At 57.9% G+C, this 22,263-nt stretch overlaps 4 protein-coding genes across 4 annotated transcripts; 2 read left to right on the top strand and 2 right to left on the bottom strand.

Annotated features, from left to right (window-relative positions):
• Window positions 1-326: 326 nt before the first annotated feature.
• On the bottom strand, window positions 327-3,444 carry BESB_063010 (putative 50S ribosomal protein L17; the record flags this gene model as incomplete). The annotated part of the gene is made up of 6 exons (XM_029364715.1): window positions 327-497; window positions 875-964; window positions 1,432-1,534; window positions 1,972-2,155; window positions 2,791-2,897; window positions 3,344-3,444. 6 exons carry the CDS (start codon window positions 3,442-3,444, stop codon window positions 327-329), a joined length of 756 nt encoding a protein of 251 aa, XP_029219423.1.
• A 3,472-nt stretch (window positions 3,445-6,916) lies between these two features.
• BESB_063000 (uncharacterized protein) lies at window positions 6,917-10,989 on the top strand (the record flags this gene model as incomplete). Its single annotated transcript, XM_029364714.1, has 5 exons — window positions 6,917-7,875; window positions 8,274-8,380; window positions 8,878-9,009; window positions 9,254-9,346; window positions 10,463-10,989. The coding sequence occupies 5 exons, from the start codon at window positions 6,917-6,919 to the stop codon at window positions 10,987-10,989; spliced, it is 1,818 nt and encodes a 605-aa protein (XP_029219422.1).
• Window positions 10,990-14,540: 3,551 nt separating this feature from the next.
• Window positions 14,541-18,805, top strand: BESB_062990 (MORN repeat-containing protein; the record flags this gene model as incomplete). Its single annotated transcript, XM_029364713.1, has 8 exons — window positions 14,541-14,696; window positions 15,253-15,307; window positions 15,735-15,869; window positions 16,309-16,392; window positions 17,017-17,223; window positions 17,558-17,659; window positions 18,024-18,167; window positions 18,516-18,805. The coding sequence occupies 8 exons, from the start codon at window positions 14,541-14,543 to the stop codon at window positions 18,803-18,805; spliced, it is 1,173 nt and encodes a 390-aa protein (XP_029219421.1).
• A 2,348-nt stretch (window positions 18,806-21,153) lies between these two features.
• Window positions 21,154-21,958, bottom strand: BESB_062980 (putative U6 snRNA-associated sm family protein Lsm2; the record flags this gene model as incomplete). Its single annotated transcript, XM_029364712.1, has 2 exons — window positions 21,154-21,291; window positions 21,794-21,958. 2 exons carry the CDS (start codon window positions 21,956-21,958, stop codon window positions 21,154-21,156), a joined length of 303 nt encoding a protein of 100 aa, XP_029219420.1.
• Between the last annotated feature and the right edge of the window lie 305 nt (window positions 21,959-22,263).

Raw genomic sequence — 22,263 nt, 5'->3', positions numbered from 1 at the left:
CCTAAACGGACGACTTGCCCCGGGGGCGCAGGTCGCAGGGCATGACTCAACGCAAGACAAAAAACGGCGCACGGAGAGAGAGAAAAGCCGCGTGCGGAAGAAGCAAAACGAAAGCCGCGGGGGGTGCGGACAGGCTCACCCACATCGAATCTTACGCATTTTGAACGCAGGGAAGGGCTTCAGATTAGCCTGGCGAAAGACGAAACAGAAGAGGACTTTGTGAAACAGCAGGCCGCAAAAGCCCGAGCGTCCCTCGACCGCAGCGCAGACGAGGAGGCGCTGGTGCCCGCTGAGCGAACGCGACAGGAATCCAGCTCAGGCCGTCCTCACGGGCGGAATCGCTTAAACACGTAGCGCGGCTTCCTGTATCTTTCCATGGGCGGCGGCAAGTCGACGTAGAAAGGCTCCAGCGCACGCTTGGGTGCAGAAACCATCTTGTAGGAGGATTCGCGCTCGGCTGGCTGCGCTTCCTCGCCTTCGCTATCCGAAGCTTCCCACTGCACGCAGATGTCCATATGCACATCGAGGAAACTTCGCATATGCAAAAACGCAGTCAAAGGGGGCCCAAATCGGGAGAAAGTAGGACGACGTGACTCACGCCCTCAGCCGCGCGCCCAGCTACGCAGCAGTCCAAATACGGATAGAGAAAGAAATTGACGCAACCCTAAATGCAGGCATATATATACGATTGCTTATTGTATGGTGGGCTAGGGAGGGAAATGCATGCAGTCGTCTTTGCAAGCCTCCACGCCGCTCGGCCGTAGAGGCAACCGCTGAGAAGCGCATCCCGTCCGGATCAAAATGCGAAATGCCCTGGAGAGCGGAGCACGCCGCTAGCGCGCCTGCGTTTCGATTTTCTTGTACTCGAACTGACCTCTGCTGGCGAAGGACGTCTTCGAAGTTCACGAAGATCAGAAACGAGTTCGCCCGTCTCCGCGTCGACCAAACCGAGCTTCCGCGCGTGCTGTACAGACACCCGGACACGGCCGAAGCAGATTGGAAACGAAACATACGCGGCCTCAAATTCACAACTCGTGCGTGGAACGCAAACAGAGGAAGACTGCGGCGTGTTGCATCGGCCTTCGATCTGCACGGACAGAGGCAGGGTGTCACTACAGACATGCACGCATGCGCCCATGGTCAGACATCAAGCGCGTCGAAGGACCGTCTGTGTATGCCTACTTATTCTTTTATGTCTAAACCGATATAGATGAAGATAGACGTACAAAAATCTAGGGGTCGGGTATGAACAGCCGGCGCCCGCCTGCGCACCTATGCATGTGCGCCGACGCCTGAATCGCTGACTACGAGATACGAACTCGTGCAAATGCAGACAGACAGACGCAGATGCGAGTGCAGATGATGAGATGTGCATGCATCCCTATAGAATCATATAGATAGACGCGCAGCTAGCTAGGCGCAGACGCATACATTCCACCATTGGCGTCGGGCGCGGCGCGAGCTCTGCATCTCCTCCAGAATGCACTCCTTCCTCTCGATGCCCACTGGGCGCGCAGGGCGGATTTCGCCGGGTCTGAAAAAAAGCTCAAAAACACGCGGAGCCTGAATTTCTCAACCCCAGCCCCTCTGAACGAAGAGAGCTGCCCCGCGGCGAAAATGCGCCTCCGCCTTGAACGCTAAGGCGCCCGCACTGTATCTCCTTGCATGACGTTTGCAGATCGAGCGAGAGAGGGAGCGAGATGTGCATGCAAAGCCAGATATTGGTACACAGGCGTGGAGCCGAGGCAGCCTGAGCCTGTGGGAGCGGAGACTGCAGCCTCTAGGCACAGAGAGCGCAGCGGGTGAGGGAGCCACTGCGTACAGCATGCACTTCGCCTTTATGAATCCGCGGAGGCTGTGCTAGAGAGAAGGCGTACCGCGGCTGGTCGCTGCAGACGTGCGCGCCCACGCACAAGCAGACGCACTCTAAACTCTGCGCGGCGGCTGTTCTCTGCTCAGCTGTCTCCGTACCTATCCACGAATTCGAGGTAGGCCATCGGCGCGGCGTCGCGCATGCGCAGGCGGTGCTGGTTGACTACGCGCGTGTAGAAGAACGGCCGGTGGGCGTAGAGTGGGCAGAGCTCGTGGTAGAGCTTCCTGCGTGCCGCGGGTGTGAAGATCATGCTCTCGACGATCAGCGAAGACTCTGGAGTGTCTGTACGCAGCACGCGGAGCCGGGAGCTTGGGGGTGCTGTGAAGCGGAGTCACACGTTCAGCAACTGAAGGCGCAAGGGGCGCTCAGTTCGCGACGCGAAAACCGCAGGGCGGAGACCCAGAGCTGATGTGCAACAGGCGGTCTCCTCATTCCACTGCCTAACGAGAGTCTCTAAGAGTTTGTATTAAGGAATACCCAGTTGTCCGGAAACAACCTCCTTATCTGAGGGGTGGATTTGTGCTGAAACACTGCCTTCGGTACGTAGTCGAGTAAAGGTAGCTGCTGGTGAACAAGCAGCACGAGAAGGAGACGAGTCGAGACACCTCAAAGACAAAAAAAGGACCCTGAAACAGCCAGAGGCGCAGAGACGGAGCACGCAGAGGACGACGCAGCAAAGGGCAGCCCGTGGAGGAAAGAATAGGCCACCACGGGTGTGAGGAGAAGAGCGTCGCAGCCAGGAGAAGAAGGAAGTCAGCACCGCCAGATGCCGTCAAAGACCTCCTCCTCTTCAGTAAAAAAGTGCAGACGACGCACGAGGGAGAGGACAAGGCGGGGACAGGAAAGAGCCCTGCATCCGCAGGCGAGAAAGCAGGGAGACGAGGCCCCTGCTTGAGGAAGGCACGGGGTTTCCCTACTCTGCTTCGCGAAGTGAATCAATTCCTCCGCGTACTGCTGGAGTTCCTGCGCGCGCGGTAACGTCAACTCGAGGCGGTCGGAGCGAACGAGCTGGTCCAACTGCGTCCTGCGAGGGAAAGCAGAGACTGAAGGCGTTTCTGTGTGAGCGCGCAAAGACCCAAGCACGTCGCTCTAGAAGGGAGATGAAAAACGACACAGAGATGCGCCATGTGCGCGTGGGCGGCTCTTGGGCGGCGCGAAGGAAAAGCGCGGCGCCACGAGGCGCTGTCGCACGCGCGAATCGAAGACACCGCCCGTTCCTCGGGAGGCCGCACAGCAGCTCCAGACTCGGAAGAGTGAACTGCGGATGAATGAGGAGGCAGAGTAAGCACACCCTGCTGGCAGCGAGCGCGGCGGTCAGTCCGTCACGCGCACTCGACGGCGGAGAGCAGAGAGGTGAGCGAGACTCCGATGGGGGGTCACGCGCGCCTCCACGCACGCTGAGAGGAAGCGCCGCGCGAAGGGGGGAGACAGGAGGCAATTTCACGGAGAGGTGACGGCAAATGCACGTACTTGAGCATATTCCACTGGTGGTGAGGCTGCCCTGGCAGGCGGCGGTGAGGCCGGCGCTGGACGCCTTTGTTGAGGAAGGCGACGACTTTGCTCCAGCCCATCTTGGCTCAGACAAGACGGACGGCAGCGAGACGAAGAAGCAGAGACACAAAAGATCAGCGGGAGAGGCGCGAACGCAACGCCCGAGGGGCCTAGCGGCGCGGCCGACGCATCGAAAGGAAATCGGGAGCAAGCGAGCGAGAGAATCTGACGGCCCCAGCAAGCAGGAAAGGAGCGGTAGTGACCGTTGTTTCTGTGTTTCTAGCAGGGCGTTTGAATCTCAGATCTGCCTAGGCGAAGCACTGGCTCCGCATCCGAGCAAAGCTGCGGTCAGCAGAGCGGAAAATGGAGTCGATTTCGTGTTTTCAGCGCGCGGCTGACATCCAGCACCTCCTCGAAGCGGCCTCAATTTCTGGCTTATATACATCAGGCCTTCAGTACGAGTTCCTGGTTTGTCGTTTTCCTCCCTGTTCAAGCAGAACAGGGGGGCATGCTCATCTTCTCAGACGGGAACGAGAAGGGGGGAGGAGGAAGTCTGTCACGCGGAGGAAAACAAGGATAGGAGCCGAAGCCGATGACTCACGAAGGTGCAGCGATGCCTGTGTTAGGAAATGCGCGATGTTTACGCATGTGAGGATACGAGAAAACCGGACGAGTTTGGCGGATCTAAAGAAGAAGACACACGGCACGGAGGAACGGAGCCCCTGTGTGTATCAGGTATCAACAGGCAGGAGGTGAAAGTACACGAAAAAAAGAGCGGGGGAGCGAGAAGCCGCCAAGCCAGTGTAACGGCGAGGAAATTCAAAAAAAAGTAGCTACGTAGCGAGCGGAACGCTCGCGAAGGAAAATACTCTATGTGGTGTCTACGCTGCATGCGCTCTGGATTACCGAAAAATCGCGCCGATACGTATCTCACGAGGAGATAGATCCCACTCTCCCAAGGCATGCCGCCTGCCAACTGCGTGTCCAACTGTTATTGCTGCAGCTCTACGCTTTTCACTGGCTCAGAAATGAAAGAGTGTTTGCTTGCTTCTGGGTCGCCGCGCCTTCTTTGCAGCCTCGCTCGCGGTGGATTCGTTGGCGCTCTCCCCTGCCCGCCGGCTGGGGCCGTGCCAGTCGAGCCGCACCCGATGTCAACAGGTGCATCGAGAGCCTGTCGGCGAAATGGTACTGTGAGAGGCCGCCAACGGCCTCGCGATTGCCTGCGCGTGAGAGGAGCTGAGGGCTCTCCTCGGCATCGGCCTTTTCTCTGCGCAGGACGACAGATCTGCCGAAGCCTGCTCGTTCCTCTTTGATCCCTGTTCCCCTGTCGAGATCAGGGAGCTCCGCAGGATCTCTTGGCCGGTCTGGCCCCCTACCAGTAAATGAGAGGAGAAACAACTCGGACCAGAGGAGGGAGCCCGGCTCTGGGGGAAAAAAGGCATAGCCAAGCCTGCGTGGAGATACACTCACGACGCATCTTTGGTTCAGAGGGCGTTCCGGGCGACGGCGAGTGCCTTTGCGAGGAGTCGACAGACGCCGGGCTCGCGTGCCACGCAAAGGACGTTTGCTGCCTTGAAAGTCGAGAGACAGGTCTTCCTCGCATGCGCGAAAGCGGGGCGCGGCTAAGTAGTCACGTCGCTGCCTTCAGGAATAACCGTGTCGACTCTAAAACGGGTGGAAAGCTTCGTCCTCGGTCACTGGTCCAGGCGACCTCAGCAAGATAGGAAGCTGAGTGCAGCTTGGCAGCATACTCGAAGAGCCTCTGAGTTCCTGTGAAGGACGAAAGAAAACGTATGTATCTGGGATGCGCGCAGGCGCCCTCCCCCTCTAGGCATGTAGCAGTGTAGTGTGTATCAGCGACTGGGGAGAGTGAACGTCTCAGCCTTGATCAAGGCTGACACGTTCGCTCTGAGGGCGGAAGTGTGCCGGGGCGGCGCCTGACAGCTACTCATCCACGGCCTCTGGGGTCTAGAGTGGCTGTGTAAGGTGTCATTCCGGTATCTCTTCGGCCTCAGCGAAGATACCAGAACTCATTCATGCTTCTGCACGTGATCACCCACTCTGGTGGCTGAGGCCACACTTGGCGCAGCGCAGCTCACTTCAGCAGCTAGCTGTGTTCAATCCACACGTGCCCGAGCCCTGCTTTCGGGTCCTCGTCGTGTGCGCTGTCTCACCCTCGATGCCATCGCAATCTCAGTCTATTCCTCGCTGCATTGCACCGCTCGAAGGAGTCGCGCTAGATCGCTCAAACCTGTAGGGAAAGCGGCGACCGTTTTCCTGCGCACAGTCTGCAAAACTGGACTGCATAAGGCTTGCCAGTTTGTGCGCTGCCTAACTGAGACTGCGGGACGTGGCCGCAGACTGAGGTGATCGCACAGAGTGACTGACAATTTCCTTGCCTCAGTCGAAAAGCACTCAAGTCTCCTTCCATCTCCGGGCGTCGCTGGACGGTGCATCACTTCCTGCGTGTGCCGCTAGGACGGTGGTGCAGCGCGCCCACCGGACGGGCTACGAAACAGGCAAGTAGCGCCCTACGATCTGAGGCGTGCCAAACGTCAAACACAGCGACGCCCTAAACCCTAACCCGTCACCTTGTTCGAGATGGCTGATGTCGCTCAGGCGTCGAGTCGCGCCGTCCGCGGCGCGGCGGGCGCGTTCGCTCGTTCGATGACGGCCTGTGTGCCCTGGAAAACACTGAACCGCAAACCCCCCGCGCTTCCGCACGCAGCAGGCCTGGGAATGTTGCGTCGTCTCAATCGAGTTGTCAGAACTGAGAATCTGCTCTTTCTACGCTCATAGGCAACACGCTGGCCAGCGCATTCCCGCAGAGCACACCGTTGAGTTTTTCTCGGGAGAACGAACGGAGCACTCTGGATAGCATACGATCCTTCGTAGTCAGTCCCCTTTTAGGCAAGCGTTCTACGAATTTGCGCCGTCTCTGCTCCTCCTGTTTGTCGCTCAAACGGGCTGGTGCCACTAGCCCCGAGCGCGACCTTCAGCGGACCCCGTCCTAGTGGCGCCAGCCTTGTAAACGGGGTTTCACGTGGCGGTAGGTTTGAGCATGTGTTCAGGCTGGTGTTTGTGACGGCTCATGGTGTTGTTCTTCGGGGACTTTTTCTAGGCTACACGATCCAACACTTCGCATTTGGTTTCGGTGGTCGAGTGTGCAGCTTTTTTACCGAGAATTTTAGTTTGTGGCGTGGAAGGCACAGCAAAGCGTGGCGCCAAGGTCGAACCTGGAGCGCTCGACTCGCAGGCAGATCCGCCTTCCGTCGATTCGCGAAAAACGAGTGAGAGCGCTGGTGTGCACAGCAACAGGAGCAACTTGAATCAGGACAGGAAGGGACGAAGAACGTGGTGTTCTTGTCAAGCGCAACGAAGACCGTTTTTGGGGCGGAGGAGTTCGCTTGTCTTCCGCAGGTGTGCTGTATGTACACTGCGTGTTGTCTCTGCGCCGATCCGTGCTAGGTGACTGCGGGCGAGACGCTGTTTGTTTGTGTTTCTCTCGGCGTTTTTCTCCGCCGTACTTTTTCCATTTCACCATTTTCGAAGATGGCGTCCGTTCCTCCGCGAAGTGGCGGCCTTCCCGCTGCTGCGGCCGCCGTTTTGCGCCGTGCGACGCTTGAGAGTGCTCCGGTGGGCTCCTCGTCTGGCAGAACCCGGTTGAAGGGATCTGCGCAGCCTTTCCCGGTCACTTCTTCGCATCCGCTCAAAACTCTGAAGGTGTCTTCGCTTTTTTTCGGAGAGAGTCTAGCCGCTTGTCCGCTGTTTTCCCCCGGGACCCGTCAGTCTCAGCAGACTGAGGGGCTTCGCCTTCTCGCGCAGAAGCGCTTCGTGTCCTCTAGCTCGAAGGATCCGCGAGATGTGATGAATACCTCGTCTATGGCGGGCATCCAGAGCAGTTTGAGCACGCCGGCAACCGGAGAGACTTCGCCGGCGTCCTCGTCCAGTTCCAGCGGCGCCGAAAGCATCCTTGCTGGCAGATCAACCCCCACATCGGGGAAACGCGACTTCACAGGCACAATCGGCAGTCGCACGCCGATGAGACTAGATACCACCGGGTCGCAGACTGGAGACGACCGCCACGGCACGACCGAGGAGAAGCATGAGCAGCCACTCTCGAAGCGGACTGCGAGGACCCTTGAGGGCTCAGACAAAGATGCGAACTTCACGATTTCGTCTTTGGCGTCTAACCCCGAGGAGAACGCGGCTGAGGAAGCCATGTCGATGCTGTACGCCAACAAGGAAGGCGACAACTTCCCGGGGAGCATCGGCACCGGCACAGCGACGACTGCGAAGCAAGCGGCGAAGGCGGCAGAAGAGATTCGCGCGGGCGCCGGCCCCGGCGCAGGTCCTGACTGGGATGTCAAGCCGCCAGGCCTGCTTCGCAAACTCGCGAATTACGGAATCCTCGCCACGGGCGCTGGCCTCATTCTCTGGGGTCTGGGCGGCGGCGCGTACCTGTTCGCCCGTGACAGCGAGCCCGCGAACGTAACTTGGAATTTCTTAAAGTGAGCGACCGCCTGCGTGTCTTGCCCCCACGGCCACGAGAGGAGTCGCTGCCTCCAGACAGCTTCAAGAAAGCGAAAAGGACTTCACGAGCCTCTCGGGTGCTTCTTCAGCAGACGGCTCTTTGTGGCGCGTGCGGAGGTGATTAAGATGGCAGGACGCAGCAGCACGGGGCACTGAAGGGCGACAGATGGTGGCAGCGGCAGAGCAAAGACGCGAGCTAGTGTGTGTGTGACTCAAGTGGCGTTTCGTGTGCTTCGTCGTCTGAAAAAAATTGCCTCCCGGGGGGCGCCGGCAGGGTGTTTGGCTGGCTCCCGCGCCCGCGCTTCGTCGATGCCTGCGAGAGGCCAGCTGTCTTTCTGTAGCTGCGGCTGCCGCATTCTTTGTGTTGAGTGCGTAGAGACGATCCGCGAGTGGCTGAGGCTATGGGAAAGGACTTCGAGCGCGAAGCGTGGTGGGGCGGCTACGAGCGCCCGGACAGTGCACGTGTGAAGCTGCGGCTCAAGGGTAAGTACCGGCATGCGCCGTCCTTAGGTCGTGTCCAAATGTTTTTAATCATACATATATATGTACATGTACGTATCGCAAGAAAATCTGTGCATTCATAAATATATTCATTTATGTATGTGTGTCGTTTGCTCAAATAAAGTCCGAAAAACACGTCGGAAGCGAGGGCAGTGTTTCGTCGCTCCGTACGTAGACATTTGTGAGTGTGTGAATGTAGGACCTTGCAGCTCGCGGAAGGCGTAGAGATTTCGTTTTTCAGATAGTTTGCTTCTCTCATGGATTGTCCTGAGCAAAGTTGTGTGAGAAGCGCCAGAAGCAGCGGGCGGGATGCCACCGTCTAGCGCGTAGTTGCGTGGCGTCAGAGTTTGCGTACACTCATCCTCCAGGCGGTTCCCGATATTCCCGAGCTGCATGCTTACGGTTGTCCTCTGTTTCCCTCTCCGTTCCAGCCGGATGTTGATCTTTCTCGCTGCATGAGTGTATGTCGGCATGCGCAGGCAAAGATGGTCAGCGCGGCATCGCGGTGTGCGATCTCTCGCGCGAGTCTGGAAAGGGCCCCTGGAAGATCATGGTGTTGAACTTCATGCGCGTGGACGACAAACCAGACTTGATGCAGTCGGGAAAGTCGGGTAAGGCGGAGAAAGTGGTTTCCTGGCTCTAGTGTGATCGCCTGTCCTCGTGCGCCCGTTTGTACGAGCAGAGCTTACACGCGAAGTTCCACGACATATACTCCGCACTCCAGTGCCGCGTAGACGACGCAGCAGCGCACCACGAATTTCCGTGCGTGCATATCGTGGATACGCGTAGTTGTGTATGTTTTAGCGCTCTGTATGGGCATCGAAGAGACAGTATTTTCGCGGCCTTTGTGTGCAGAGAAGGAACATGTGGAGGACGTCATGCGCTCTGCCATCGCCCTGCACCCGCCGCAGCCTGACCGCAAGAAGCAAGCGGAACAGTTCTCATCTGGTAGGTCGCCGACGGCTCGTTGAGGGCCGCTTAGTCTACCAAGTCTACTATTCTGCCCCTGGCTGGCATGCATGCGAGCCCAGAATTGAGCGTAGACACCGTGCGTGTGCGCCTCCAGTCGTGCGTAGAGCGTGGCTAGCCGCACAGGGCCTGGTCTAGCCTGAGCCAGGGCGAGCGAGAGCGAATGGGAGCTCGTCTGAACGGGCGTTTTCATTTGCGCGGATGCGCTCCATGTCCCGCGTTAGGTTAGAGATCCGCGGACCCGCGCAGACGAGCGCGGCATGCCTGTGGTCGCCGCGGCGCGCCCGTGGAGAGCGCGTCGCAAGTTCGAGTCTCGTGCGGGAGTTAGTGTTCAGTCTAGAAAGGCCTGCTCACTAGCAGATCGCTCTCGCGAGCGGCGGAAGGGCGTGTCGCCGCTGTGGGGTCGTTGCTGGAGGGGCTGGGGCTGTGAGGGAGGCGCTGGACGGTTGGCGAGTGGATGGCCGCTCTGCGCGTGCGCACTGGGTGGCGAAGGTCTGCGTTTTCTCTGTTGTTCAGAGAAGAAACCTGAGAGCGAAGGAAAGAGTTCTTTCCCGATGCTCGGGCGCCTGCGCGAAGGGTCTGCTGCCCTGTTTCCTCAAAAGAAGTGCGTCTTTGGCCTGGCTTCTGATTCTCCTCGCGGCGCTGCCGCCTGCTTTCTTTGACTGCGTTCCGCGTGTCGCCCAGACGAATGGAACCCATGCAGTTCTCTTAGTGTATCTATTCACGTGCTATTCATGCGGCGCGCGCGCGTCCTTCTTCCATCGCGGGCGCCAGAGAGGCAGACACGCAGGGAAAAGTGGTTGCGTGCTCCTTCGCCGCGTGTGCTCCTACGCGACGCGACAGGAGAGGCGAGCCGCGGAAGCGCGACCGCACCCCTGTGCAACGCGGCTCTTCGCTGCGTGCGTTGCGAGACGCAGCGGGCTTCGCTTGCTCTCAGCCTTCCAGCATCGCACGCCTTTTCGGGAGGGGATGGGGGGGGGGGGGGGGGGGCAAGCGGGCGGGAGGGGGAAGAGTGTGTCGTCTCGCGCCGTGCTTTCGCGCGCTTGGGCCTCGCCTGCGTGTCCATTGCGTGTTTGTGTGCGTGTGGGAGTGCAGGCATGTCGATTGACTACGCGGCGCTGATGAAGTCGAAGAGCGACCGCCCGTGGGAGGAGCTGGAAGAGGCTGAGAAGGACGCGTCGAGCGGTTCGCCGCACTCAGGCGTCCTGCTGGGCGGCCGCGGTCGGAAGAGCGGCGACGCGCAGCCGAAAGCCGACGCGCAGCCAAAGGCGAACGCGGCTGAGCGCGACCTGCAGAAGAAGGAAGAGCATGTTCAAAAGGAGTATGAGAAGCAAGAGGCGGGAAAGAAGCGTCAGCAGGAGGAAGAAGAGGAAAAGAAGAAGAGCCAGAGCTCGCACCAGCAAACCACTGGCCGTGGCGGCGCGCCGACGCAGATCGCGATCGCCGGCAAAGAGACTGCGGACGGCATCGTGGGCCGTGGAGTCGAGAAACCGAAGATCCCCGAGTTGACAAGTCGCGATTTTGAGAGCAAATACGCGCAGAAAGACCCTGCTGAAAAGGTGCATGTGCTTGTCAAGGGCGAACTCGAAAGCAACCAGAAACCAGAGCAGCGGCGCAGCTAGCCGATCAGAGGAAGAGGAGAATGCAGCGGGAGAGGTGGGTAGGGTGGACAGATGAACACCTTGAACGGGAGCGCGGTCGCGGTCGCGTGCCGTGTGTCGCAGACAAAACTGGATAGGAAATGAGGGTCGCCGGAGAGTCAAACAAGACGACAGACGAGGGAATAGGCGGGCGGGTAGGGCACCAAGAGCACACAGAGCTTTAGGTAGAGGTGAAGCTCGCAGGCACGCAGACTTAGCGAGATGGAGAACCTGAACTTGTGTGCAAGGACCGATTCCGATTGAAGGCCAGACAGCCGAGTAGAAGAGCCACCTCACCGCAGCCGGTGATACGCGGCTAGGCTCAGGGGGCATATAGGCTTTTGTAGAAGTTGCGCAGTGTAGAGACTTTCGGCGTGTCACGTCTTCTGTCACGAAAGTTTGAAGTCTGCCAGCATGCGGGTTTCTTCCTCGTCCGGCCGGTCGATTATGTTGAAGGTGTGTACATCATAAAATGGGTACTTTGGATTTTCCCAGGTGCTGTTGAGTTTCGTGAGCAGCATCACGTTTTTTTCCGTAGCGTCCGCGTGTGCGTTTTTCCGTCTTCATGTCTGGGGCGCGGGTGTCGTGTTTTCCGTGTAGTTTTGGTCGTGTTTTCCTGGTCATGGTCGCTGGGTTCCTTCCTAAAGTCCAGACATGAAGGCGTCGACGTAGGGAAGCGAGAGAGAAAGCAGCACACCCTAGTGCGTTTATGTACGCCAGCGTGTCTCTCTTCTCGCGTTGTCTGATTGAAGTAGGAGGCTGATTTCCCGAGGCAACTAATTTAGCGTTGCGCGCTCTGTCGCTCGGCGAGACTCTGAGTCTCACGTTTCGCCGTGTATGCAGCTCTGCATACCCCGACGGCTGCTGCGTGTCGCGTGCATGAGACGGTCCTATATGCTTCTGAGACAACTCGAGTGTTGGCAGGCGCGCAGATAGAAGAAGTAGTTGGCGGCAAGAAGCGAGACTGTAAACTAAGGTGCGCAGGGCGAGAAACAGAGAAATGCGTTACGGGAAAGCCTGTTGCACACACCCGACAGAACAGGAAGGCAGGAGGGAGAGGTGTATCTATAGCGATAGGAGAAACAGGTGAAGGCGACACAAGAGAGGGGATAGACGGATCAGCAACCGTAGCCTCTCTGGAACTCTCGAACAGTCGGCGGAAGTCAGACGCACTGAAAGCGCCTGTAGGGTTTGGGTCTGCTGATGCGCTGTTCACAAATTCGACTCATCCCCATGTTAGTGCCTAATTATGTGGGTGCAAAGTGCCTGGGGAGTGGTATTAGCACAACCTACTTAGCAACAATCCGGTGGCACTCGTGGCAGATACTATGTAAGAGGAAACTGCGTCACTTGCGTGACAAACGACTTCCACCTGCAGGTTGCCATCTCGAGTTGCGTATGTGCGATGCCGAGCCTGCCAGAGTCTCATGCCGCAAGCGCATTGAAGCCGGTTCTCTCTCTTATTTCAAGGTGGCAGAGGAAGGTGCTTCGAACTCTAGCATTAAGGAGCATACAACAATAGAACAGGGCGTATCCGGTGCTCGAAAGCTTGAAGTCTGCGAGACACAGAAGCTTGTTTGTCTCCCCGGGGCGGTGTCTTCGTGGTTGTTCGCCCCCCTCCCACCAAGAACGGAAATACCTTTCAGAGATGAGTCGCCTGCATTCCAGAGGGCTCTACGTGCGCGTAGAGACCGCGTCTGACACCGTGCGAGAAACTGGCAAGCGCGTTTTTTCGGTGAGTCGCGCTGCAAGCGTCCTCGCGTGCAGGCAAGCGCATGGCTGGGCGGCGTAGAGAGGAAAATCGAAGTCACCTTCCCCTGCGCCCATTCCCCTGCACGCGAGGAACAGCGCGGGGCGTCGTTCTATTCTGAAGTAAAAGTCTCTCTCCGCAACTCCGCGCGTGTCGCAGCAACTTGATTTTAGTCGCGTTTTCTCCCCTGTGTCGGCGGCTCTGCTCCCTGTCTCCACGCGTCCCTCGCAGACTCGCCGCTGGTGACTGGCGCGTCCCCTCTACGGCCGCAGGACGGGGTTTCTTTGCGCGAGTCGGTCTCGATGCACCGAGCTTTCCGGCGGCAGCACCACGAGAGGTTTTTCCGCTTTGCTTCGAGGCAGATTGCTAGTGTACACGCAGCGAGAAAACCGGATTGAAAGGTTCTCTGTGGCAGTTTCTCAGACAGACCAGAAAAACGGGACCGTGATGCAATCTGACAAGTGTCTCTCGCAGTGTCGCCGCTGTCCGTCGTAGTCCCTTGTCTCCTGCCGGTGGGCTCGTCCTTAGGGTCGCGGGGGTCCGCTCGCATCTTTCTTTTTCTGCCGTTCTTCTTCGGTCCACCCCTCGAGGTTGCGGGAACAAGTTGCTTCCAGCCTCGTTCCTGGCTCATTCGCAGCGACTCGTCCCTCCTCCGTCGCCGATGCGTGCTTCGCAGAATCTGCGTTTCTTCGATTTTGAAGGACTTCGGCCTTGGCGCGACCGCCCCTTGTACAGGTAGGACGCTTTGCTGGCTCTTTCTCCTCCACCCTCTCGCTTTCCTACCGCGACTGAATCGGCTTTTCTTGAGGTCGGTTTCCACCTGCCTTGGTTCGCCGCTGCCCTTGGCGCATGTTGTCTTCTTGTTCCCTCTCCGCCCCGGTCCCTTGCCCCCCCCTCCGCTCCATTTCTCTCTTTTCTTCGTGTGTCCAGCTTTTTTTTCTCTGTTTACTCCAACGCCTTCCGCTCCGCATCCTGCGTGATCTGCAGGAGCGCTGGCGGGCGGCAAGAGGTCTCTTTCTGTCGCCGTCCTGTCAGCTGCGTCTCTCCATCGTCGTCCGCACGCCCATCTCGTGTGCTGCCTTCTGGTTTTCTTTTCATTTCTCTGCGCCGACTTCTTTCGCTGCGCCGCTTCGGTCCTCTTGGGCCCCGGGGTGTTTCCGCGTGCGCGGTGTTTGACAGACTGCAGTCAGAGCCTTTCATGACGGCGCAGAGCGGGACGGAGGCGCGTCGGCCTTCGGCAGTTCCCTGAACACGAGAGAGCCGCATTCGGCGGGAATTGTGCTTCGCGTGCTGCACTCAGCCTTTCGCGGCGCCGCGCGGTTTTCTTTTCCACTCTGCGGTTCCACTCCTTTGCTCCCTTCAGTTTCTTGCTTCTCGCCTGCGGGCCGTTGTCTGCCTTCTCTCACCGCTTCTTGCCTTGCCTCTGTGTATCTTTCTCTTTCCAGACGCTGTTTTCGATCAGGGTGTCTTTCCGTCCTCGCCATTGTCAAGTTTGCTTCCTCTCTCCGCGCCACTCAGCTGCTCGCTTCGTCTTCTTTCCGCGTGACCTCGCTGGAGCTATTGCTGTAATCATCGGCTTCGCGTGTCCGCTGAAGGGACTTCAGTCTCTGAAGAGTCATCTCCATGCGCCTTGCTCCCTGTCTCAGGCGCTTTGCGAGGTGACCTGGGCGTTTTTTCGGCTGAAGACTCAGGACTCGGCTGGCTCTCCGCGACCTCGGCGCATCCTGCGAGGGTGCTTTGCGGCCTCGAAAGAAAACTGTGTTGCATCTACGCGCTCGCCGAAATGGGTGCTGTCGTCTCGACATGCCACTGGGCTGACCGGTGCCCTGAGTTGACTCGCTGGGTCGATCGCCTCTGCGGCTTTCAACCCGACAAAACGCTTCAGGCTGAAGTCGAGACGCAGGCCGAGGAAATCTCCATCCCCGAAAACGCCCCGGCGGTAAGCTTTGCGCCGCCGTCCTTCCTCCTTTCCGCAGTTTCTTCCACGTTTCTTTCTCTCTCTGCGCTTGTGGGGTTTCCAGGGCGAAGACGTCGAAGCGTGATTCAGTGTGCTTCAGCGCGGCGCTCGAGTGCATCTAGCTCTGCGTGCCTCTGAGCCTTTTCGTCTTCCCCTCTCCGTCCTCGCTCTGCACATCTACGGCGCTTCGATTCGCTGTGCATTAGTTGTGGCGAATGGCGTCTATCTTGGCTCCCCCCCCCCCCCCCCCCCCGTCCCCTCCGCCAGGTGCTTCGTCGCTTCGTCGAGCGCCTGAGCGGTTTGTTTTCGTAATTTCCAGTCTGGCAGCGACTGCAGAGAAAGCGTCTGCCCGGCGACGCGTCCTCTGAACAGGGCCGTTCTGTGTGTACCGACGCCGTCAGTTCCTCCGGCAACGGCCATTGTAAATACATCCGTGTGTGCAAGCTTGCGCATACAGCTGGTTCGTTAGGCGCTTGCACCCAGTCGGGGCCTGTTTCTCAATTTGTTCCGGTTTTCGCTCTTCGTTCTGTCTGTGCAGGAGGGCGGGTCGGCGGATGGCGATCCGGATGAGTCGCCAGACGCGTATGAAGCCGGTAGGCAGCAGACAAATCGAGGGCGGCATTGCTCGCGGCGGACTTGCTCCAAAACGAGAAAACAGTGCTGGCAGACACGCAGACCGGAGGCGTTACCCGCTGCAGAGAAGAAGTGAAAAGTGAAGTGGCATGTGGACTGAGAAAAAGGAGGAAAGGCAGCGCCGTGTGTCGGTGCGGACACGCTGGAGGCGTTTCCTGACGCAGAAAACGGGACGATACGTCAACACGATCTTTTACAGTTTCGTTAGGGACGGAACCGGGGGCTGTCGCGGATGTCGTGCTGCTCTGTCTCATCACCCTCCACTGCTCTCAGTGTGGCTCTGCGACTCCCGCGACAGCTGCGTGCTCCTGCTGTCCCCTGGTCCCGTGTGTGCTTTTCTCTTCTATGTTCCCTGCGCGTTCCTTCACCTGTTTCTTGCGTGTGCAGTGATTTACGAGGGCGGCTACAAAGATGGCAAGCGACACGGCTTTGGGGTTCTCGTGCGGCGGTGCGGCTCCCGCTATGAAGGGTACTTTCTTGACGACGCCGCTAATGGGCACGGAAAGTTCACCCACCCCTCGGGTAAGGGCACCAGAGATCCCGAAGGGACAGGCGAGCGAACGACTGCGGACGCGTCTAGCAGAGACCCGGGACGCCCTCAGAGCGTTTTCCCGACTAGTGCCAAAACCACTAATTTGTATTAAAAGCAAAAGTATAGTATCAAATTGTATTATTATTTGGTAGAACTACTTTGGGGATTATTACATGTGAAACTAGAGCTGATGGAGTTAAAAAGACTTCATGCTAAATTCTATATTTAGATTTTTTCAGACCAGCGTCCGAGCTGGTGTTCTGGAGGAAGGGGGGGCACGCCCAGCCCAGCGGACAGTGCGCGTGCATGTCCAGCTTTTCTTTTTGACATGGCGAACTGGAGCTGAAAGAGTCCCACGAGTAGGTACTGTGGACTTCATCCACAATATCACGTCTGTGTGTCTGCGTGTGCGGCTTGGCGGCTTCACAGGGGACATCTACGAAGGCCAGTGGAAGTACAACAAAGCGCACGGAGTTGGGAAATTCATCCACGCGGATGGATCCTCTTACGAAGGTAGGGTCTAATGTCCCGTTATACTATATAGATCACATGGCTTGTGGTACTTTGAGATCATGCTAACGGCGAGAAGGGAAGTGTGTTTCAAAGAAAAGTGATTTGGCGTCTCAAGAAATGTCTGTCACATGCACTATTATGAATGTAATGAGATTGATCCAAGTATTCGATACATACTAACATCCAGAAGGCGACTGTCAAAGGTTCTTTGCGCTCTAGCGCCTACCGGCAAGCCCCTCGCGGCTAGGTGTCAGAGTCTGCGCAAAAATTCGAGCTGTTGCCTTACTCCATCTCGTTTTGCCTCGCGGTCTCCGCGCCTTGCGGGAGTCGCTGCGCGAGCAGGCGTCGTCTGTCCGCGCCTCGTTTTCTCTTCTTCTGCGTTCACCTTTGCCCAGTCGACTGTTGTATGCGCTGTTGTAGTCTGACGCCCTGGCTCTCCGTCTTTTCTTCGTGTCGGCGTTCGCGCGTGTCTCCTGCGGCTGCCCTCGCTCTCTCCCCGGTTCTTCGTGCTGTCTCTTTCGGCGCCGGCGCTCCCTCCTCGCGCGTCAGAGAGGCTCCAGTCGCTCGCTCGCGGTCTGCGTTTCACCTTCTCGCGTGGCGGCGCTGCCGGGTCGCTCCGTGCAGGTCAGTGGGTCGAGGATGTCCAGGAGGGCCTTGGTCGCGAAGAGTGGGCGGACGGCTCGCTGTACGAAGGCACCTACAAGGGCGGATTGAAGAGCGGCCGCGGCCGATTCATCTGGCCGGACGGCAGCAGCTACGAGGGCGAGTTCCTCGAAAACGACATCCACGGCGAAGGCACCTACACGTGGAGTGACGGAAAGATCTACACAGGTGCGAACGCGACCGAAGCTAGACTCTAAACGACCCAGCGGCGCAGTGCTGAGCAGGTGACCAGCGGGCACGGTCGCCCTCGCCCTCCAAACTCTGCGCAAGCCTCTCCTGTTACTTGTCTGGGCGGGGGATGGGGGGGGGGGGGGGTGAGGGACTGTGCTCTCTGGATCCCCTCTGCTCCCAGGTGGAGCCTGCAGGCAGGCACTTCCTCTGGGTTTCGGAATTCAGCTGGGCAGCTCGGGTGGCGTGCGAGGTAGCAGACAAGAGGGTGCGCAAAGGTGCATCTGCTTACAAGTGGGAAATTCGAGTTTCTCGCTTCGGTGCTGTGTCTCAGGGCAATGGGAAAGAAATCACATGCGAGGCTACGGGCGAATGACCTTCCCTGATGGCCGTGTGCATGAGGGCGAATACGCAGATGACCGGAAGCACGGGAAAGGTGAGGCTGCTTCTTCGCATGTTTAACAAAACGCCGTGAGAAAGCTTGCCAAATGCAGCCATCGCGTCCGCGCAAAGCCGACTCGCGCGGTCTCGCTCTGCCTTCTACACTACCTCCTCTGCGTAACTTGTTGGAAGTCTCTCAGGCTTTAATCGCCCTTCCAGACTGGACAATCGTGCGAGTGTCAGGGTGCCTTGCCACTCTGTACGCCTCCTAAGAGAGGCTTAGGCCCGGCTTTGCGCGAATTCCCATCTTAGTTTCTTTCTCTGCTTGCGGGCTGTGTGTGGCAGTGTATAGTTGCGGACGTGGTTGGCTCCATATCCAGTCTTCCACGCGCGCCGTTGTTTGTCTAAATGGTCTGCAGGTTTTATGGTTTGGCCTGACGGCCGCTCAGTCGAGCACGAGTGGAGAGACGGCAAGCAGGTGCCGGGCGTCGGCATTATCCGCGACGCCACCAACAAGGCTCTGCAAGATGCCAACGACGCGGACCCTTCGCGGTTTCGCAAAAGTGCGAGTCTGAACAAAGGGAAAGAAGACAGGGCGAGCGTGCGACGCTGAATCTACCGCCGCTGGGAGGGCTGGAACGCTCGCGTACGAGTCCATGTGGATGCGCTCTATGTACACGGGATCTCACGCAAGGGAGGGGCGCGCCCTCGTAGAGAAGGGTGTGCAGTGGGAGTTCGAGAGCGTCAGAGAAGCAGCTCGTCAGAGGCAAAGCCTCTAAGTGTAGTGTTATGTAGCGAGCTGAAGCTGGCTGGCGGCCTTTTTCGTTTGGCCCGGAGGCCGTCACGTTTTCGAGTGGGTGCGAGAAGCCCTCCAAGGACTGTCGGCAGTACCTTTTTTTTCGTGTTTGCAGCTGTCTCCGCGGGGGCTCCGGCGGCGACGGAGGCCGCCTCAGCGAGTGCGGCGCCTGCTTACGACCCCCGCAAAACAGCGCTAGCAGGTGGCTCCCAGCAGGGTCAGGGTGTGTCGACTAAGAAGTCCAGCAAGGGCCGGGAAGCGACTGGCTTCCGCGCGTTCGCGAAGAGAAGCAGCCTTGCGGCTGTGGCGAGGCTGACCAGCTTGGAGAGGTCTGGTAGCGGAAAGAAGCGCGCAGCTGTCGCAAGTCTGTTTTCGTCCGGCCGAAAGAAAGCTGGATCTGCGTAAAGCAAGGCTCCCGCGCGGCAAACAGGATACGTCAAAGGGCTCGAGTCGGGCTAAAGGTGCTCCCGCGCGGCAAACAGGATACGTCAAAGGGCTCGAGTCGGGCTAAAGGTGCTGCCGCAGGCGAGCGCAGGGTATTCGTGTCGAGCATATAAGAGATGCGCTCGTTCGCGGCGAGTTGTGAATTTGCATAGGCTGCGCCATACTCATCTACTTGCGTATGTGTGTGTCGGTACCAGCGTGCGAGGGAGTTGCGAATCCGAGTGAGGACGCGAGGCGTGGAACGCCACTCGCAGTAGCACACGGGTGTGAGGGAGACGCCGACAGATCGCCAGACGGAAGGCACGCAAAAGAAAGCTCTGCCGTGTGGCGGTGTGATCAACCCGGTAGGAAGCATAGGAAGCACCGAGGGTCTATACAGCCTGCTCATCGTCTCTCAGTTCGCGCAGCCATTTTGAGGCAGTTAAAAAAAGATGTACAGGGTGGAGTGCGTCTCTGCGCAAACAGGTGCCGGAGCGCAACTGCAGATGCAGTGAAAGTGGAACCAAACGACATACTTGTTTCTCAAGGGTGAGCGGGGCTAGAATAAGGGATGCGAAGAACCCGTGTTTGCCTCATTGTGAATTAAAGCTGAATTGCCTTTCTTTGTGTGCTCATTAAAAACCTGAGTCTAGTCGCTTCAGTCGAGTTTGCAGCGATCCCTCCAGTAAGGCTGGCTCGACCCTCGGGTGCGGCGTATAGATCGACGGGGAGACCTGCTCATTCGTTGTGTCACTTGCGCCTTTGTTTTGTTCACAGAGGTGCGGCCGGTCACGTATTTCGTTTTCCAACCTGTGTGTATGTGGTGGCGTTTGCATGCGCGAGGCAAGTCTCGTTGTCAGCTTTCATGCCCCGCGTGACGACGGAGAACGAAGGCGATGTGTCATTAGTCCTTCACGTCTGTGCTTCTGGGTAGTCGCCGCTATCAACAAGGGAGACGCTACACCGGTGGAGATCAGTGCAGGTTTACTACGCGTATCCGGTTTGGCAGTTCTTGCCGCCTGCCGCCGGGGTAGACGAGGAACTTACAAACTGATTCGTGGGTCCGCAGGAGTAGCCGGTCAGTCCCGCATGCAACTTTTCGTGCCGTTTCGTGCGGCCCTGGCTCGGTAGTTGCGGAAAACGTTCACAGCGATCCGGCCGGAGGCGAACGGTGGTTTCTGTGTCAATCGTGCGTAAGGGCGCAAAGCGGGAGCTTCTGCCCATTGTCTTCGTCGGCTTCATGTCAATAAATTTTTTATCACTCGTCTTCCCACTCACTCCCTCAGTACGAACTGCCCGGGCTGCCCCTTTCGTCAGGCAGAGCAGCTTGGTCTGTGCGAGGCGGCTTTCCGCCGAGGCGACCTTTCACAAAGTTTTTATTTCAATAGATTGTACCGACTGTGATTGAGTAATCCAACCTGACCAAGGGCAGGGGGCGGCAACCCGGCTGCGCCCGGCGATACTCGCCCGTCTCAGAACATAACACACTCGAAGTGAGCGCCGACCTCAGACAGACGTTTGCCGAGGAGCTGCATACACTCTAGTAGGTAAACTCGAGTTCACGCGGAAGCTTCCGGATGTGTTGCGGGCGTTATGTAGGAGCCGCAAGCCTCTGCATTTTATGTCTGTATATATTTCCAGCGATACGTAGACGGGGGGGCGACCTGAGATATCGCCCCTCTTTGACCGCAAAAGTGGAATGTGCTGAAGTTTGCTTGTGCAGCGAGCGAATCTTTTGGTAGGACACCAGCACACTCTGCGTATGGCGGAGAATGCAGGCCACTGCATCAGTTGCCTCATATTGGCATATAGATAGATAGATAGATAGATAGATAGATAGATAGATAGATAGATAGATAGATAGATAGTGATTTATATATATTGGTGTTGTCACCTAAAAAGACGTTCATTCTCGGGTCCACGGGTTCTCTGCCTTGTCAGAGCTTCTGCAGTGCAGCGGCACTCGAAGTTGTCCGTCCTCTGCGAGACGCGAGGCAGAAAGCATTAAAACAAAAAGAGATTTTAGCACTGAAGAGATTGCGCGTGTCAGTGCGACAGTCCCGAGCGTCAGCAACTCCGCTTCTCATTTTCCTCCGTTTAAGAAAAACAGTGGAGGTCGCAGTGGGATTCATAACTTCTCGTCGACCCTCAGCGGAGAAGCAATAGTCGCAAGGCAAGAAAAAGCGACGCCTCGACGAGTGTTTCAGAATTTATCCACGAAAAAGTGGCATACTTCGCCACAAGCTCGCGATGGTCGCGGGAAGAAGGACCTCTTGATACAAAAGAAGGAATCAGAGAGCAAGTAAGGAGATAATAACGAACAGACGACTCTACTTCTTCTCTTTGTCCTGCCCGTTGGCGCTCTCTCGCCGGCACAGATCCTGCAGCTGCGCGAGGTCGACTGCAGAAGGCGGCAGATGCACGTAGCGCACAGCGGAGCCTCGCACGAAGCAATTCTTGATAGACAGCTGCGCAGAAAGGACAGAAAAAACAGAGGCCGAGCAACCTGTGAAGTGTACGCGCGAGAAACCCCAACGGCACGCCAGAAATCCAAAATCCCGCCTGCGTCATCCGCCGCCAGCACTCCCCCGTCCCTACATGGAGAGATCAGTACCTCCCTCCAAGCGACGCATCGACTCCGAAGCTCCCACGGCGCGCATTAGAGGCTTGGTAGGACTACCGTAAGTGCAAAATATACAGTCCCAGCAGTACCAGCTAGACTTTACAAGAGTATTTTCAGCTGTGCAAAGGGTCGCACACGGCGCTGCCGCAGCGCCTGCTGATGAGCGCGGCAGAGCGACTCGAAACCCTGTGAAAGTTCATCGTGCCTAAAGGCCGGAACTCCCTCCCGTCTCCCACGGGAAACGATGCGCACGCGAGCAGTGAAAATGGAAACGGCTGCCGGCATTCATCGCATGAGCAGCGAACCAGAGCACCCTCCCCCGCCCCGCCCCCCCCCCCCGTTCTCACCAAATGCGGGCACTTCTCAGGGTCGGCCACGGAGACGTTGTTCAACTTGATGTTGAGGAACTGATCCACAGAGTGGAGTGCGCCGGTGATCTGCAAGTCGTTCTTGAGCTCAACCATGATTTGAGTCTGACGCTCCACGAGCGTCTGGAAGAAAGAAAAAAACATCTGCGACAGAAAACGGAAACATGCTCACAGAGAGTCCCGCTAAACACAGGCGACGACGCAGGGGATGCGCAGGTGGCTCCACTGCGGGGTATGCTGGAGGCCGTCTGAGGCGTCCAGCGCGCGTGAACAAAAGAGAGACGCATCTGAAGCCGGAGGCCGGCGGCGAACGAAAACGAGCTCGGTCGATATTCAGCTTGTCGGCGTGGAAGAGGCTGGAAGACTCTTCGCCCGCTGACCACGCGACACGCGCCCCCAACTTGACGCCAGGATGTGCAAGCGGCGGCTACAGAGGCTAGAGGAGGAGG

Source organism: Besnoitia besnoiti, chromosome V (assembly GCF_002563875.1).
Source record: "Besnoitia besnoiti strain Bb-Ger1 chromosome V, whole genome shotgun sequence".
NCBI lineage: Eukaryota > Apicomplexa > Conoidasida > Eucoccidiorida > Sarcocystidae > Besnoitia > Besnoitia besnoiti.
Note: the sequence above shows the minus strand (reverse complement) of the source record. Positions and strands in the feature narration are given on the sequence as shown.